General features: G+C 38.7%; 3 protein-coding genes across 3 annotated transcripts; all 3 read right to left on the reverse strand.

The window, feature by feature from the left end:
• Nucleotides 1–963: 963 nt before the first annotated feature.
• LOC131309701 (uncharacterized) lies at nt 964–5,596 on the reverse strand. The gene is made up of 9 exons (XM_058336298.1): nt 5,303–5,596; nt 4,941–5,225; nt 4,687–4,834; nt 4,280–4,642; nt 4,113–4,237; nt 3,947–4,003; nt 2,133–2,213; nt 1,996–2,046; nt 964–1,590 (listed from the first exon to the last, which is right to left on the reverse strand). The coding sequence occupies exons 1-9, from the start codon at nt 5,594–5,596 to the stop codon at nt 964–966; spliced, it is 2,031 nt and encodes a 676-aa protein (XP_058192281.1).
• Nucleotides 5,597–10,351: 4,755 nt separating this feature from the next.
• On the reverse strand, nt 10,352–11,761 carry LOC131309702 (toMV resistant protein Tm-2 netted virescent-like). The gene is made up of 3 exons (XM_058336299.1): nt 11,739–11,761; nt 11,292–11,655; nt 10,352–10,912 (listed from the first exon to the last, which is right to left on the reverse strand). The coding sequence occupies exons 1-3, from the start codon at nt 11,759–11,761 to the stop codon at nt 10,352–10,354; spliced, it is 948 nt and encodes a 315-aa protein (XP_058192282.1).
• A 4-nt stretch (nt 11,762–11,765) lies between these two features.
• Nucleotides 11,766–12,254, reverse strand: LOC131309703 (putative late blight resistance protein homolog R1A-3). The gene has a single exon (XM_058336300.1). The coding sequence runs from the start codon at nt 12,252–12,254 to the stop codon at nt 11,766–11,768; it is 489 nt and encodes a 162-aa protein (XP_058192283.1).
• Nucleotides 12,255–19,228: the final 6,974 nt, after the last annotated feature.

Genomic DNA, 19,228 nt, shown 5'->3' on the forward strand with positions numbered 1-19,228 from the left:
AGGTGAAGAACCCATCCATCTACTTCATTACCATTAGTTATGTTGTCCCGAATTGTTTGAGCCTCGTCATCCTCTTGCCGAGCCTCAATCACTCTAGTGAGTAGCATAGGTTGTACAACAATGTTAAACAAAGTGGCTTGCTCTTCGGTCTCGTTGATCAGCAAATCAAATTCGCCAATATCCTCCAGCATTTTCCATTCTCGAATGGCTAGGCTAGCCAAACTACTAAGAGATTTTCTGCTAAGTGCATCTGCCACAACATTTGCCTTCCCAAGGTGGTAGTGCAAATCAAAGTCATAGTCCTCCATATACTCCATCCATCGTCGTTGCCGCAAATTCAAATCTTTTTTAGAGAAGAGGTACTTAAGGCTCTTATGATCCGAGAACACTTCAAATCTCTCACCGTACAAATAATACCTCCAAATTTTCAAAGCAAAGATCACTGCCGTAAGCTCCCAGTCATGAGTTGGATAATTACGCTCGTGGGTCTTTAATTGCTGAGAACCATAAGCTACAACCTTGCCTTCTTGCATCAAAACACATCCCAAACCGTCTCGTGAAGCATCACAATAAATGGTATAACCGAGGCCCCTCTCCGGTATCACTAGAATCGGTGCTGAAGTCAACCTCCTCTTTAACTCCTGAAATGCTTGTTCACAAGCTTCATTCCATATAAATTTTACTCCTTTGCGTGTAAGGCGAGTCATGGGTGCTAAATGTGAAAAGTCCCCCACAAACCGACGGTAGTAACCAGCCAAGCCCAAAAAGCTACGGATTTCAAATACATTCTTCGGCCTCTCCCAATCCATCACGGCTTCTATCTTGGCAGGGTCAACGGTAACTCCATCCTTCGAGACAATGTGGCCAAGGAATTTCACTTCTGAAAGCCAAAACTCACACTTTTCATATTTGGCATAAAGACGATGCTCTCGTAAAAGTTGTAAAGCAATTCTCAAGTGCTCTTCATTGTTCCTCTTTTGATGGTGAATAAATCCAAATATCATCCACAAACACCACTACAAACCGGTCGAGATAGGCATGAAAAATGCTATTCATCAAGTCCATAAAAGCTGCTGGAGCGTTTGTCAAACCAAATGGCATCATCAAAAACTCATAATGCCCATAACGTGTATGAAAAGCCATTTTTTCTATGTCCTCTTCCTTGACCCTCAGTTGATGATATCCCGATCTCAAGTCTATTTTCGAAAAGACACAAGACCCTCTAAGTTGGTCAAACAAATCGTCAATTCTTGGTAGAGGATATTTATTCTTGATGGTAACACGATTCAACTTGCGATAATCTATGCAAAGGCGTAATGATCCATCCTTCTTCTTAGCAAACAAAGCTGGAGCTCCCCATGGTGAAGTACTAGGTCGGATAAACCTTTTGTCCAACAATTCTTGGAGTTGCACTTTCAATTCCCTTATCTCTGCTGGTGCAAATCTATAAGGTTCCATAGAAATAGGTGCAGTGCCTGGTATAATATCAATTGAGAATTCAACCTCCCGCTTTGGTGGCAATTCAAAAAGATCCTCCGGAAAGACATCTGGATACTTGCAAACCACAGGCGGTACTCCCCACGAGTCATGCTACCCTCGTCACTCAAGGTGATGGAAAAGAGATAACTAAGCTCTTCTCGACTACGCAAGGTGTAAAGAGGTGGGGCCAAACTATCCTCTCGATCTCCCAAAAAGTAAAAACTGTCACGCCCCAAATCAGGGAGCATGACCGGCCATGCACCATGAAGCAATCATGGGACACAAAGCCTAATTAAAAAAAATAGTTTTAGCAACTTAAACCAAATAAAGTAAAAAATTGGATATTTTATTAAAGCAAAATGTGCAAACCCAAAATCAATATTTTTCCATAGCAAATGACACGATATCTCATATTTTCCAATCCCAAATTTCCTAATGAACTGCTAATAAATAAAAGTGCGGAAGCTTTTGACAATAGAAAAGAAATAAGAATGCAGACGTCCTAGAGGTCCAAACAGAAGATCCCAACAGTGCCACAGAGTCCACTATAATGCTCCATGAACTAACCTGAAAAAAATATGGAATAAATCCGTCAGCTGACGAGCTCAGTGAGTAGTTAAGCATGCTAAGGGTGATAATACAAAGTGGCATACTTTTGAACCAACGATAATAAGGGTTCCAAAGAAATGGTTTCGAATAATGAAGGTCGATGGTCCAACGAATATTATCAACAACTGAATATTGATCAAAAAGATCAACAGCTCAACAAATAGTGTCCACAAGATTAATAACGGATTAATGAATAGCATCAACAATAATTGAATCACCACAATAATTATACCCAACAATGAGTCCAATAATATCCGAACGATGAACAACGATAATGGAAGTATAAACCAGAGTGGGAACCATAATTACCAATTACCAAATGCCAAATATTTTCTCAGGGCTTCGCCCGTTGGATCCAACACTGTACTTAGAGTCACCACAGGATGGCGCCTAGGACCTTTTCCCTAAGCTGATCCGGAATAGGGTCACAGGGTATTTCACAAGTCTTTTTCCTATCCGTTGAGCACTAGAGTCACAGGGTATTTCACAAGTCTTTTCCCTAGTGGCCAAAGTCACCACGATATCTCACGGGTCTTTTCCTTGGACTTTAATAAATATCAACACAGTCTATGGTCCCAAACACAAATAGAACAACGGCGAGCCGGAGGCACCTGCACCAGGATTATTCTCCGTGTCGTTGCAGAGTCACAATAATATTATGGAGCGACAAGAAAAATATGGGCAATCCAACAATCCTATTAATTTTTGTCAATGAACCTTGTATGCCAAAGGGTACGTCAATTGCCAATAATTATGAGAGCAACGAATAGGAATAATTATCATTGAATCACAACCAATAACGAACTGTAAAGAATCGATAGGCTCAAGAGGATTCCAAAAGAAGGGATCATATGCTTAACCACTCACCTTAAATCCGAAAAGATGTAATCAAATGCGACGTTGATAACAATCCACTAGTCTGTATTGCAAATAGAAGAAACACATAGAATTATAAGTACTTGAATGATCCCCTACGCTGTAACTAGTCAACGGTTAACGAATACATATACTACTAGTAATTGAATTCCAAAACCTAAAACTCGACTAACTTACCAGGACCTTTACTAATCAAATTAACTCCATTACTTGATTAACACCACAATAAAATACCACCATCACCTCTCGCCTTCACACAAGGCACACACACAGCACCACACGCACGCACCTCGTCAAACCTTGTATCTAAACTCTAGTTTGCACTTTCTTAATCATTAACCATCTTATTAATCCACCAACCTCCACCACAGTAACCCACTATAAGACACAAAACCACAATAAACCCAATCACCTCCAGCCCTCGCGGTCAATAACATGGAAGGTAAATAATTCTTGTGAACTCGTTCGAAACCCAAAAACAAACAGCAATTATCCTCCCACCAACACCACTGTCCAGTAGCATCCAATCAATTACCTTTTACTCCAAACCCGTCTACAATAAAAAGAATGGAAGAAGAAACAAGAATAAAGGAACAGGATCACTTACCCAATTGATCAACAAGCTGTCGAACCTTTGACTGCTGCTTTACTCTCTCTCTCTCTCTCTCTCTCTCTCTGCCGCTGAAAGTATTAATGCTAGGTCTCTCAACAGTTATATATGCACGTAACAAAAAGACCCACTCTCCCATTAACCTTAAAACTCTCACACGGATAAATTACTGTACACATCTTATAAACTGACATTTAGTATAAAAAAAAAACACATATAGAAAAATAGCCCAGATATTATGAAATTTAAAATAGAAGTATTTTATTTAATTGAGGAGTTTGAAAAAGAGAAATGAAAGATTTAATTAATTGGGTCAAAAGAATTTCTTTTTTTTTTTTAACCGAAAAAGTAGGATGTCACAAAAACAATCACCATCTGGAGTGCACACTGATACTCTTCTTCAGTGACAATCAATCGTAGCCTGATATGCTGACAACCAGTCCATACCCAAAATAACATCAAATATAGTCATGTCTAACACGATGAAGTCAAACACAAGGCGACGGTCCATAGCCTCTATCTCACAAGACCGACATACTCTATTAAGAATCACTCTACCTCCAACAGGCGTGTCTATAGACAAGAAAGAGTCTAACAAGTCTATCTCCAACCCCAACGCAGTAGCAAAGGCAGAAGATATGAAGGAATGAGATGCACTAGTATCTATAAGTACATTAGCCCAAGTACGAAAGAATAAGAAAATACCTCGGACCACAGAAGGCCCGGAAGATTCTAGAGCTGTAGTAGCTGCAACTGTAAAAACACGGCCTTGCTGACCTCCCGACCTAGGCTTCTGAACAAAGGGAGTGGTAGTCGCACTATGAGTAGGTTTAGACCCTTGGGTAGCACGAGATCCCTGAGCAGAAAAGGATTGTTGAGGTGGCCTATAGCCCTGACGGCCTGAAGTGTGCTGAGAAGCTCTATACTGATGTGACCCAATCACTCCTTGGGAGCTCTGAGTGTTAGGACAAAAGCGTTGGATATGCCCCGCCTGACCACATTGGTGACAAATTCGTGGTCCTCCACTTTGACTCTGATTCTTAAGTGGGCACTCAGACTTTCGATGCCCTGGTCGATTGCAATGAAAGCAAAGGAAAACTCCCAAAGCCGACCTCCCGACAGACTATGATCATTTAACCAACTCAATTCCTTGAATTGCATTAGTTGTTTCCCTGCCCCTCTTTTTACTATCAGGTTGAAAAGAAAATCCCACCGCTTGACTTTTGGGCTCCTTGATTTACTTAGCACATTGAGCATCACCTTCAAGTGCCAAAGCACATTCAAAGACTTTGGAGTACTTCTTATATCGATGGCCAACAACCCCTTATTTGATATCGGGGTTAAGACCCCGCTCAAATCTCCTCACCTTCAAGTTATCAGTTGAAATTGTCTCAAGCGCAAATCGGGAAAGTGCCGTAAACCTTGCTTCATACTCCATAACTATAGAGTTTCCTTGGACCAATCCCAAAAATTCTTCTCGCAACGTGTCTTTAACCATCTCTGGAAAATACTTCTTCAGAAATATTTTCTTAAATGTGGCCCAAGTCATACCTGCCACACCTCTAGTGTTCTCAATTGACTCCCACCGAAGAGCAGCAACATCCTCCAATTGATAAGCAGCAAATGACACCCTGAAGCCATCCTTTGTGATCTGCAAAGTATCCAAGGTCTTACTTATCTTGGACAACCAACTATCCATAACAATAGGGTCGGGCTCCCCCCTAAAACTGGTGGCATCATGCGACGAAACTCCTTCATGGCAGAAATGGCACGAGACTCTGGCTCCCCAGGAAGAGATTGTTGTGCCTGTTGTGGTGTGGTGTTGGCCATACGCTGGAGAGCCTCGGTAAATGCTCTCATCATTTGGGCTCCATCAAAGTTCTCTTGTGGAGCCGGAGTTTCTCTTCCTTCAACCGCGCTAGCTGCCTCTTGGATAGGCTCTCTAGTTCTTCTCTTAGCTCTTGGGGGTTGCACTCTAGCACCTCGTGCTACACATCTCCCACGACCACCTCCAGGCGCCATCCTACTAATCAAGAGGCAAAGGCAAATAAACTTAATCGCTATTCAAATGATTCTCAATTCTAAGGTCTAGTGATCTAACACACAAAGCTCTTACCTCAAAAAAAAAAAAATTTTACTTCATACTACATAGCATGCATCACTTCGAGACACTTAAGCATGTGAAGACATAAACAAAAAGAATATGCCATCTGAAGGAACATGTTAACCACGTAAGCATACAAGAACACATAACATTTGTAAATCACATAACATTCTCGCAGCTTAATATGCGAAGTGTCCATGCAATTTCATGTCCCCACCATTTCCCACGGTCCTAAGGTATTCAAACCTAAAGCTCTGATACCATTCTATCAGGCCCCGCTTTATAATAATTCGGCAACGCGATTTTTACCTCAATAAGTAAATAATTTTGCCCAATAACTAAAAACAACTTTCTTTTCATTCTATCATGCAATGAATTATAAGTCTAATCAAATTAAAAGAAGCACGACAATCTATCCACTTTCGAATATTTCAAATTTTTTTTCTTTTTGATTAGCCACCAAGGCACTAAAACACCACTTAAACCATACAACTCCAATTACAAAAGGAGGTACAAATTAAATTTTCCCTCTTCCTTGCCTAAAAGACATAACACAGCATTTCTAGAGGAGAATTTAACATTTATCATTACATTCCCAAACTCAAAAAAATATACATGTAGTCAAAAGATAGTCTTTAAGACCCAACAAAATATCATGTAGATCGACTCGCCAAAGCACAAAAGATTTATCCATCACCGTGTCCATCAAAGCGTATCCTTGCCTTTCGAACCTGTAAGATAGGGGTGAGCACGACCGCGCACACATAATCTACTAGAAACTAAAAGATGCAAGATGATTTGGTTGTGTGTGTGTGTGTGTGTGAGAGAGAGAGAGAGAGAGAGAGAGAGAGAGAGAGAGAGAGAGCACGACACTGGAATGGGGAAAAGAAAAAAAAAGAAACAAAGAACACTATGTTCTCTCGGCCAAAAGGATTTAAGGTGTAAAAGAATTACACCCTCCCCCCTCAAGTCTCTAGATTACTACCTAATACTTGCATGTTATAACTTCTTGCACTAAAGCCCATCAACTAACACTTAAACAAGTAATTAGCTTTAAAATTTTCTAACACTAATTATACAACACATGGGAGTCTCCCAACACACTCGATCAAAGGACCAATGAATCCGAACACGGTCAAGAAAATGCCTACACATGCACCTGCACAACTACATTCAAAAAAAAGAAAAAAAATATAAAATCCAAGGCTCATAAAATTCAAAGTATTTAAAATAACACATTTTACATTAAGAAAATATTAAATAAATAAACTTAGACACTGTTCTCTACATTGACTATCTTAAGCAATTATTATGGACCTCCAATGAATCTACTATCATCTCAAAGTCTGTCATAGTTGAGATCCATAAGTTTAGTTGGGAAGAGCTAGAGGAGGAGATAACATGCTATTTGTGTAACAAAATACTTCACATTACTCCATGAACACTTGACTAGTTCATTCACTCTACTCAAACTCACTCTTTTCTCTCTTTGTCTCTACATTGGCCACTAGATTTTCAAAGGTATATTTTCTAGGGTCCTACTAACATAACCTAGCCAAGTACATGAATCTCTAAAATCATGACCCTTTATCTACGTACATAAATACTTTAGAAGACTAGCCGCACCATTTATGTATCATGTGCATGTCTACAATTCCTGAGAGCTCATAATTCTTAAAATCAAGTTTACTTTGCAACAAATGAAATTGAGATACCATTCTATCCATGATAGTTGTATGCTTAGCGCTTTTATCGACAATATGTTGGGTTACTATCTGTGACACCCAAAAGATGTTCTTTATTTCTCGAGCCGACTTTATTATCTACTGAATTCTGTAACTGCGCATTCATTAATTAGAAGACTCTCAAATACCAATGTGTTCCCTATACGCGAACTTAAAACAGATTAGAGTGTATTACGTCTAAACATATGGTTTAGATTAGGAACAATGCGCTGAAGAACAAAAACAAAAAAAAAATTGCTAGGCCCATCCAGGTACAAAAAAATGATTGTGTGATTTTTGCCCCTACATTTCATCTTTCAATGAAAATCCATGATCTGAAACTATATACTCCTACTAGTGATTGCCCGTGCCTACGGCACTACGCAGCCTGGTTGGAATTGAAATTACCTTTTGAATCTTGATAGTGGCTCAAAACATTATTTCAATTTTTAGGTAGTTACAAATTGCTAGAAATTAACCTATTTTTCTTGAATGTTGAAGATTTTTTTTTATTGATATAAAAAAAGTTTGTGTAAAACAGTTTGTGTCAACAGACTTTTTGGTCCTAGTATTTTATTGGGCCTCAAGAAGCTTCCGAGTCCTTGCGATCTGGTCAAAATCGAATGAGCATTCCCTATTAGAGGGCACGGCATTAGAAAGTTCCATTGCTTCTGGAACACAAATTAAAAAACCCTCTATGAATCCCACACTACCGAAGTCCCCTAAAACTAAAAAGTCCGCCGAAGTGCCTTAAAATTAATCAGTCCCCCCTACAAATTAATTTTAGACCATATTGGAGTGTTATTGGAGAAAGAGCGACCTTCGGCGAGCAAAGAAAGAGTGATTGGTCAAAAGCAGAAAGATCAAAAAAGCTTAAAAACCGTACCACTCGCTAAGCAAGCTTCCAATCTTGATGATGATGAAAGTATTAAAGGGCGATTATACTCTTGCCCCTATCCCATACAATTACTTGGAAAGAGAAAAAAATGAATTAGCATAAAAAACGATTGTAAAATGAAAGGTTAAACCCCCGAAGCCACTATTTCCTAGCAAAAGATGAGAAAAAAAAATAAAAATTTAGAGCCCCACAAAAGATGAGAAAAAAACCCAATTTTCTACCGTGATTGAGTGTTTGTCCGTGAGAATGAAAAATGAAATTGATTGCCAACGTTGGGAAAGATGGTTATGGAAAAGTCGGGTACAAAAAGGTCACCCAAAGGCTAGAATGATGGGTAACTTCAGCTTTGCAATTTAGATGGGGCTCCTCATTTTGTTGGTTTTTTCTGCCTATTATGGGTTTTTTCTGCCTATTATGGGTTTTTTCATGCAATCAATGGTCCACGTTGATGCACTTATAATGTAACCCAATTGTAGCTACTTAAAAGAGTTAGGTTTAGCAATCGGATTTTGAAAAGTGACATACATATTGGGGCATTACAAAATGGAAAAGAGGAGCAACCCAATGGTTTCCCAAGAGCCCAAAAAAACCCCTTGGGTGGAGGAGAAGAAAAACGACCCCAATCTCTAATTATTCAACTAAACCCATTCACATGCATTTTCACAAACACGTAGCACAATCAAAGCACACAAAACCCAGTCACGTGCAACTCTAATTATTCAACTAAACCCAGTCACATGCATTTTCACAAACACGTTGCAGGCATTTTCACAAACACGTAGCACAATCAAAGCACACAAAACCCAATCACATGCAAGAGGGGTTTTTCGGGGGGTTGCTCTGTCCGGGTGCGTGCGTTCCATTGCTAGGCGAGGCAGGGGGCCAGCGGGGGTGCTTCCGTGAGTGTCTCACAAAAGTTTGTGGGGTTGGTCAAGAGGGGTTTTTCGTGGCCAGCGGAGGTTTTAAGGCAGGGGCAATGAGAGATCAGCAAAGGATGTACCCAGATTAATTAAAGACTGTTTTTTTGGCATTTTCGTTTCGAAGAGAGTTAAATGGTTCTTAAACGTCTTCATACCATACAGGTGATTATGAAGTATTCTGTCTCACAATCCAACCAAAATAAAAAATACCCTGAGGCTCCATTTGGATGAGTGGATTTAAAATAAAGGGATTTGACGTCAAAAATTTTCGGATTCTCGGAAGGTTAATAATTGGAGGTGCAGAAATACTTCTAAAGTTTAGAATTGAACACAGGTGTACTTCTTGGCACATCTCCTCTAAGATCAGCAAAAGGGGTTGCTTTTCATTTACTTATGCACTCAGACAAAGACTCCCCTCCCATTCAATTCTTCTCGCATCAAAACTATTACACTTTAACTAAATGTAGCACAAAACCCAGTCACATGCATTTTCACAAACACGTTGTAGGCATTCTCCTGAACATGCATTTCAATTTTCAGTCTCACGGACAAACATACCTTCTCAAAAGCAGAGAGGGAAGAGGGCCAAGAGGGGTTTTTTGTGGTGGTGTTCCGATGGTCGTGCGCTATGGGCTCACTGTGTCCGGGTGCGTTCCATTGCTAGGTGAGGCAGGGGGGCAGCAGGGTTGGCTAAGAAGGTGCATCCGTGAGTCGGAGCTGCTGGTGAGAAGACAAAGGACAGTGAAGGAAAAGATGAAGCTGCTGGTTTGGGGTACGGTGATGGATGGCAGTGTAATTGTGTAATAAAACCGTGGGCTCTTTAATGAGATGAGGAGAATGCCTCTCAGCCCTTGGATCAAATCAATTCAGACCATTCCAACAACTTGTCCCCACACCCTCCTGTTTTATAATAGAGATATACTACGAAGGTAAAATCTTTACCAACCGGGAGATGAGCCCTGTCAAAGATCCGATGGGAAGATATCAAGCTTAAGCTTGCTTTCTTGCTGCTGCTGTTTGATTTTCTTGGCAGAATCTGCAGCGGTACGTGATGTTTGATGAAGCTTGATTGTCTGGAGTGTTTTTACATCGCCCAAACTAGAAGGGATCTCCCATAGCCTGGTGCAAAACTTAAGAACAATGTGCTGAAGGCTTGGGAAATGATGAGCTTTGGCCACCAAGCACCAGATCTGTCTTCCAAATTTGCAAAGCTTTGAGTTTCTGGAAATCCCCGCCGACTAGACTCCACCTTACCCCTGTGAACGCGTTGTCCTTTAACTTGAGCTCCTCAAGTTTTGGCAACATCCCCAGCACATGCATTTGCTCCCACTCAAGAAAGGTATCGGCAAAGGTTAGCCTTTTCAAGTTTGGTGGGAATTTGTTGCACGGGGGAAGTCTCTGGAGTTTAAATTCAGAAGGAGGCTCAGGGAATACGTCATTCAACAACTTCAATGTCACAAGTTGTTCTAACGTGGTAAGGTTATCAAAAAGAGACCCTCCCTTCTCCTCAAGGAGGGTGGCTAGTTTCCCACGGATTCCAAGCTTCTTTAGGCATGGAGTCCGGCCTAAGACACCCTCAGTACAACTCTGGGGCGTGACGGTGGCAAGGGTTTGTAGGCTATCATGATCCTCAGTTTTTTTGGCTACAGGGTCATGCAACTGACTGGGCTTGTTTGTATGCAGGTGCCTCAACTTCAACATTTTCCAAATGTCTGCTTTAATGTCAATGGTGCGTGTGGTGTGTGAGGATGTTTCGGCAATAAGAGTTTGTAGGTTCCAAAGGTTGGACACGGCAGCAGGAATAGTTTTGAAGTCACCGGAGAAGGCTACATAAGTGAGATGAACGAATTGTTCTATCTCACTGGGAAATCGGGGAAAACTAATGGGCCGAATGTGATATACCCTCAGCTATTTAAACTCTTCTGGGATGTATCCTACATGAGCAGGGGGGTAGGTTGACTTGATCCTTGGCGAAGCACAAAAAAGAGCGGACATGGGGGCGAGAAGGTTTGGTAGCAATGTATTTCAAAACACCAGAATGAATACAAAGGTGACGATTAATGGTACTTACAGCGGGGGTACTCCCACCCTCTTTGATCTCCAATAAGAAGTCCTCTGCTAGAGCTTCTCTCAAGCACAAATCGCGCAACATATCATGAATACGACATGTTTTGATTCGACCACTGAAACTCCTTTGTTCCACCAATAATAGGTTTCTCGCAACCAGATCCTTCAAGTGCTCCTCGGCCATCTCCCCCAAGCATGCATTCTCAGATGTTTGTACAAATCTCTCGGCAATCCATAATCGGATCAGTATCCAGAAAGGGACCTTGTAGTCTTGCGGGAAGACTCCAAAATAAAGGAAGCATGCTTTCAAGTGAGGCGGTAAGTGATAGTAGCTAAGAGCTAGCACTTCCATCAAACCCGCTTCCTCCCTGACAAGGAATGCTTTGACACTTTTGGCTATGATCTCCCACGCACCCGTGGATATGTCGTTTTGAAGTATTCCGGCAATTACCACAACTGCGAGTGGTAGACCATCGCATTATCCTGCAATTCGAATTCTGACATCCTTCAAGTCTTCCTGAGGGCAATCTCCTCCATCAAAAACCTTCTTCTGGAGCAGCACCCAACTTTGATCGTGAGTTAAAAAATCCAATTCATATGGCGGGCTACGCTGATCGGCATGCACAGCCACAGGTTTGAATCGAGTCGTTAGCAAGATTCTGCTTCCGTTTTTGTGGTTGGGGAAAGCCTTCTTAATGCTATCCCAATCCTTCTTCTCCCACACATCATCCACAACAATTAGATATTTCCAAGTGAGTTGGCGACGGACATCTTCAGCCAACTCGTCTTCACCCATGTTACACATGTCGCCTGTGACTTGAGTAACACCTTTCAGAATGGAAAGGAACAACTTATCTTGGCTATAAGTTGGAGATACATAAATCCAGGCGACAGTTGAAAATTCATGCGAAACTATAGGATCATTATACACCTTATTAGCCAGAGTTGTCTTGCCCAGCCCGCCCATACCTATGATTGAGATTACTTGTAGGTCTTCAGTTTTTTCGGTGAGTCGATCAATTGGCGTTGCTGTCGCTTTGTCAAATTCCACCACGTTGTCTTTTTCAACGTCGGGGAGCCTCCTCTCTGTTAAGGAAATAGAATTCCACATTGCTTGGGAGTGGAATGGGTGATCACTTAATAACATCTGGGACCTCTCCACTCATTGCCAATTGGCTTTGAGATGGATATAAAGTTTCTACATAGTATCAGAGCGGGGTCCGTTTCACCCCACATTTTAAAAATTAACAATTCACACCCCACGATGACAGACTAGCAAAAAGGCTGCATGATGATAGGACCCAAAAGTGGCCACACATGACAGACCTCAAATGCGGCTGCACGTGAGGGGGGATGTTAAGGAAATAAAATCTCACATTGCTTGGGAGTGAAATGGGTGATCACTTAATAATATCTGGGACCTCTCCACTCATTGCCAATTGGCTTTGAGATGGATATAAAGTTTCCACAGGACGGGCGCAGGGACAAAACAAGGCCGGCTTGGAAGGAGCCGGCCATTCAAAAACCCTCCACCACGGATTCGAAACTATGATTAATCCACTCATTGCCAATTGGCTTTGAGATGAATATAAAGTTTCCACAGGACGGGCACGGGGACAAAACGAGGCCGGCTTGGAAGGAGCCGGCCATTCAAAAACCCTCCACCACGGATTCGAAACTATGATTAGTCCACTCATTGCCAATTGGCTTTGAGATGGATATAAAGTTTCCACAGGACGGGCGCGGGGACAAAACGAGGCCGACTTGGAAGGAGCCGGCCATTCAAAAACCCTCCACCACGGATTCGAAACTATGATTAAAAAATGACACCACTACTACGATAAACGATAATGATCACAGTTATTAACTCGTATGTCTTTAATCACAGTTTTAAAGTCGTGGTCTTTCCGGGTGTGATTGTAAGTCCTTTACTTTAGATCACGATAATAAATTGTGATAAAAAATTCAAAATGATCAGATTTATTAACTATGATCGTATGTCTTTAATCACAGTTCTAAAATGTGATGTTTCTGAGTGAGATCGTAAGTCTCCTACTTTAGATCACGGTTTATAACTGTGATTGGAAGTTCAAAATGATCATGCGCCCTAAACTGAGATGAAAAACTATTGCACGTGATCTTTTCTTAACATCTAAGCTAGCGACTAAGCTAGCCAAGAACTTCTATTACATTAGGAAAACAAAATATTTATACCTACTTCTTAAAGTGAGAAAAAATTTCTTTTTCTTAAAATTTGTTGAATTATTGAAATGCAATTAACATGATATTAAAATATATAAAAAATACATATATATACACTGTTTAAAATTTTCTTTGCAAAATATGACAACATATCCTTTGCCAATCAAAATTAGTTGTTGGTCACCAAAGAATTTTCTTGTGGTGAAAAAATTAGTTTTAGTCAGTAAATTTAGTCGACAATAGTGTTTTTTGTTATAGAGTGCGATTTGTGTTTAATGAAAATTATCACAACCTGTAGATTGTAACATTAGACAAGTTTTAGATTTTTTTTTTATAAACTAATCATTTCACATGAATTTTGTGTTTATATTGAATTTCAATTTCAATGGTGGCTTCTCAATTGGATTTTTATTCTTTTCAGACAAGGCTAAGCTAAAATAACATGATTGCTCTTTTACCTAATGTGTCAAACACTCGGAAGTCATCCAAAATAACTTAGTTTCTTGCATACACAAGAAGAATTTCTACCATCTAAACACAGAATTCAATATCCACTACAACACGAAAGGGCTATAGCGAGGATTTAGTTTCCTCACAAAAGCACCTGATTTCCTCGCAAAATGTATTAGCGAGGAAAAATTTTGTCACCAGTTTTCCTCGCTAAAACACTGTCGCAAAAAGTATTAGCGAGGAAAATAAATTTCTCGCCTAATTTGACGTGTTGCGAGGAATTTTTTCCTCGCTAAATGCTTAAATTCTTCGCTAAATGTTTTCCTCGCAAATACCATTTGTCGTCAAATAGGTTACGAATTTATCAATAGGCGAGGAAATTTTTTCCTCGCTAAAGAAAAAGAATCCCAAAACAGAAGTTCTCTCCGCGCTTTTTGCAGCTGCTGGTACTCGAACCTTGGAGCTCTCCCATAAGACGCGAAGCAACTACCTACCACACTACACTGTACTTTCTGTGAAATTGGTGAAACTTAATTTATATATTATCTCTTTCACCAATTCAAATTAATTTTTTCAACATTAATTTTGGCCTTTCTACTTTTTGTAGTTTTATAGTGTCTGAACTTTATTTGAACAAGTTAATTTTTTGCTAGCACAACATTTTATCTGACAACTTTTGAAGAACTAATAATATGTGTTATTATTCTCATTTTTTTATGGGATAATCCTAACTTTTATGGAATGAGATTAATTTTGTCGTCATAAGCTTGAGATATATTTCAACGAAAAGTTAGGGACAAAGAAAATTTACCTCAGAGTGCCCCGAAAAGAGCAACTAGTGGTTGAGATTCAGTTTGATGTGTGGGACCCTATATATCAAAGTGAATCTCAACCACTAATTGTTATTTTCAGGGTAAATTTTTTTTGTACTTAGTACTAATATTTTAATATCAAATTATGAATAACAAGAAGCATCACTCTCATTTTCTAATTTTAAAAGTGAGTTTGACCTTCTTTTTTGCCAAATTCAAAGGGTATTATAGACTTGTAATTTTTTTCATCATCGCTATAATAATATGAACAAAATTTATAAATATTCATATAAGATCATCCTAAAAGCACTAAAGACAATACTTTTTTAATTTTTTAATCTTTAATAAAGTTTTTAAAATTTTAAATTGCCCCTCTCTCTCTCTCTCTCTCTCTCTCTCTCTCTCTCTCACACACACACACACACACACATACACACAATATGTATATGTATAAATAAAAGTATCCATGATACTTACAAAATTGCATTTGAAATTAATACTTAACATATTTATCTGGTTATAAAGGAATGCCATCACAATCATCTAAGTTGGTTTAAATAAAAATCAACAAACTATTTACGGGGGAAAAAAAAATTACAGCATGAATGCACAATACATATGAAATAGTGTATTTTTTGTGAAATAGTGCATTTTTATGTAGATGTTCTGAAAATAGAATTGTGATGATCCAACTTTGAGATATTTTAAATACAACATCAGTAACTTAAGATATTTTTAACTTTATCTTCTGTTGAGTTTTTCACTATTATGGAAAAAATCATCGATACCTACACTTCAAGATATCTTTCATTGCTAATTAGAATAAGAAAAGTGACAAATACGAGGTTTCTTCACCAATTCAATGCGATTGGTGATGAAAACTATTTGTTCCCTTTTAACACTTTTTATTTTAATAAATTTCATATTGGTATAGTTTATTTTGTCATACCGTCGTGATATTACAAAATACATAGGAATATAATTAATAATAACTTATATATATAAAAAATGAATCCTAAAAAAGGCGACGAAATATTTTCTCATCAAAAAGTTACAATTTGGCGAGGAAAACAGATTTTCCTTGCCAAATGTAACCTTTTTGCGAGGAAAACTATTTTCCTCGCTAAAAAAGGCTTTTTGGCGAAAAGGCGACGAAATTGAATTTCCTCGCAAATAATATACTTTTAGCAAGGAAATTCATTTTCCTCGCCATATTTCCTCGCTATAGCCCATTCGTGTTGTAGTGATCTAAAGTTAGGTTTCAACTTAACCCCCGAGTTTCGACAAGTGTAACTTGTGTACTATCATCCAAATATCCCAACCAAATGGGGACACACATAAGTTTCCCCAAGAAACTTAAAAGGTGAGTAAACCAATAAACATATAGGTTCATCGTAGCTTTATATCTCTTAGACTAGTTGTTAAAAAAATTAGGAACTTCAAAGTATCTAAACTTTAGGCTTCAATATTTTATCTCGCCGCAAGAGTCAATCTTTTATCATGTCATAAGAGTGAGGTCCATTTTAGGCTTTAGTCTTTTATCTCATCGCAAGATTCAGTCTTTCATCACGCTGCAAGAGTAAGGTATTTTTTAGATTTCAGTCTTTTATCTCACCGTAAGAGCGAGTCTCTTATCTTGCTTTTTTTGCACGTGTTTTTATAACAACACGAGAATGAGATCTTTTTTAGGCTTCAGTCTTTTATCTCACCAAAAGAGCAAGGTCTTTTATGTCAATCTTTTCCGCGTGTCAGTCTTTTATCACACTGCAAGAACGAGGTCTTTTTAAGGCTTTTTTTTTTGATAGGCAATAAGATTTTATTAAAAACTCGACAAATGGTACATCAAGAAAAAACCAAATACAGACTACAGAGAAAGAGGTACTGTATAGGCCTAAGGGAAAACAAAATAGAAAAGAAGATTACATTCAAAGGATATTGAATGTTTTCCAATCAGTCTCAATAGAATGAAACTCAGCAGAAGGATCTTCCATAAGAATTTGATAAAGCTCATCTCATCCAGCACATTTCCAACAGCACCATATGCCGCAGAAGCAATCCCATTATATCATGAAATCCCAGCAAACTAGTTTACAGCATACATCATCAAAAAACATGTTCATAACGGCAAAGACTCAGCTATCTCTTAGCCCTCCTCACAGTTAGGAGTTGAAAAGAGATAATGGTATACACCACGAAACACAGCCCCATCACATCTCAGGCTTCACCACGAGAAAATTCAACAGTATATTAGCAAAAATCCTTTCTCATTCTGATCAGGTCCAGCAGTAGCAGATTCAGCATTAGTTGAAATAGAAAAAAGCCTACTCAGAATATCCATAACCCACCAAACAATATTGGCTCACAGATTCAGCATCAGTTGAAATAGAAAAAAGCCTAGTCAGAATATCCATAACCCATCAAACAATATTGGCTCACAACTAGTAAACCTCTTAGCCCTCCCTAGACTAAGGAGTTGGAAAGAGGCAAATCCACACCAATCAGCTAACTTTACTTAAAACCACAGTTACACTAACATTTTAGCCACAGAAAAAAAGAAAGCTAAAAAACTGATAGAATACTCTTAGCCCTTCAAACTGTGAAGTTGAAAGAGTAAAGAAACTCCTATCAATAACACACCTATACCTCAAGCTCTCTTCATATTGCACCCAATTTCAGAGAAAATCAGGCCAAGACTAATGTAAGACTCTTAGACCTCCAAAACTGTGGAGTTGAAAAACTGGTAGAATACCCTTCATCAACTCCATGACTTCATATCACTAATCTCCACTTCTTATCACTAATCTCCGGCTCTCTAAAAATTTCTACATAGCCATATAGTCCACAACATTGCATATAAAGTGGCTTGCCAATTTAAACTTGAAACGCTCCCAAAACAAGAATAAATTCTTTATCGATGCAGGACTGACCCAGACCAAGTTCCACCAAACCATCACCTCATCTCAAACCTTCCTAGCAACATTACATATGAGACGAAGATGATTGGGTGTTTCCTCCCCTAATATTACAGGAAAAGATTTTCATTGGGGCCTCTAACTACTTTCACACAGTTAAAATCACAGTTTTAAGGGTTCAGTCTTTTATCATGCCGCAAGAGCGAGATCTTTTATCTATAATTACAGTTTTTAAAGAACTAAGATAAAATATATTAAGTGCCACTTTTTATCTTAGTTTTTGACTTAAATTGGGATTAAAAATTTAAGCTACAATTCTTTATCTCGCTTTTACTAAAACCGTGATCTTTATGAACCTTCTTGGTGTGACCTTAATCTATTATTGTAATATATCATGGGTAGAGCCCATGATCATTTACGGTTTTTGTAGTAGTGAACATAGTAGATCTTGCTAAAATCAATTCTAATTTATAAAGGGGGAGCACCAGTTTGGTGTCTCCTTTATCATGTATTTTCTTTTCCTAAAATATCCTCTAAAGAGAAAAAAATACACAAAACAAAATAGTTAATTGCATGTGGAGATATATTGGACATTTTAACACACAAAAAAAAAACTCCCAAAAACAGTTAACACACAAAAAAAAAAACTCCCAAAATTAGTTACCACCCCATTGCATGTCCAGATGTCCTCAAAACACCCATTTTCCCTTCAACTGCTCTATCCATTTAACAGTTCAACGTACTTTACCAGTTAGTTTCATAGAAAAAAACTACCAAATAGCGCCTCACATGAGAAAGAGAGAGCTAGAGAAACCATTTTTGTAAAGAAGTCTGCCAAATGTCAAGAACTTTGAATAGGTTTGTACCTTAATCTACAACCCATAGCTCTTTACTGTACTCATTCATTTACCTACTTTTGGATTTATTGTTTTCAATTTTTCTTCATTCATTTTTTTGGCATGATCATGTAACTTGAAGATGTACGTAGTTTTGTGGGCCATTTTTGAAGATGTAGTTTTGTTGCCATTTGATAATTGGTTGGACAGATACATGCACGAATATATCTACCGTCACACCCATTCAATGCACGGGATTGCCAAAACAAAAAAATTGTTTCGTACTCTTTTATATCCACATCTATATATGCTTATATATGCACAATTTTACTCACCAATCACTCTCTTCTCATGCCTCGACTGTAAGTGAAGAACCAAATTTGATAGAACAAATTGGTCTCCTTTAAAGCCCTACTAGAGGCCAGGGCATACGCGATGAGTGTGTAAGTCGAATTTTCACAACATTTGTGAAAATTTTATCGAACAATAAGTGGGAAGCAATTTTATAAAAATATTGTGAAAATCCGACTTGCACACGCATCATGTTTGCCCGGCCTCTAGTATAAATAAAGCAACAAAATTGGTCTATTCAGTTTTGTTGAATCAATGGACAAATCCTGTACAAAAACTGAACAAAAAAATTGCTATTTAGTATTTTGGAATGGAAACTGGAAAAGACCGAGCGAAGCAACTTATTAACAGAACCTACAAAACTAAAACGGGTCAGTT

The sequence above is a fragment of the Rhododendron vialii genome, chromosome 12a, assembly GCF_030253575.1.
Source record: "Rhododendron vialii isolate Sample 1 chromosome 12a, ASM3025357v1".
Taxonomy (NCBI): domain Eukaryota; kingdom Viridiplantae; phylum Streptophyta; class Magnoliopsida; order Ericales; family Ericaceae; genus Rhododendron; species Rhododendron vialii.

Bases quoted from the DNA above. Each gene is read 5' to 3' on its own strand.
- LOC131309701 (XM_058336298.1), bottom strand. From the start codon at position 5,596: ATGGCGCCTGGAGGTGGTCGTGGGAGATGTGTAGCACGAGGTGCTAGA. The intron at 4,835-4,940 runs GTGAGGAGATTT...TGGCACTTGAAG, and splicing joins TTTCAACTGATAACTTGAAG to GTGATGCTCAATGTGCTAAG. The intron at 1,591-1,995 runs GTTTGGACCTCT...TGACGAGGGTAG, and splicing joins TGGCACTGTTGGGATCTTCT to CATGACTCGTGGGGAGTACC.
- LOC131309702 (XM_058336299.1), bottom strand. From the start codon at position 11,761: ATGGTCTACCACTCGCAGTTGTG. The intron at 11,656-11,738 runs GTAATTGCCGGA...ATTCCTTGTCAG, and splicing joins GTCTACCACTCGCAGTTGTG to GGAGGAAGCGGGTTTGATGG. The intron at 10,913-11,291 runs GTAAGTACCATT...AAAATGTTGAAG, and splicing joins AGGGTGGGAGTACCCCCGCT to TTGAGGCACCTGCATACAAA.
- LOC131309703 (XM_058336300.1), bottom strand. From the start codon at position 12,254: ATGGGCGGGCTGGGCAAGACAACTCTGGCTAATAAGGTGTATAATGAT.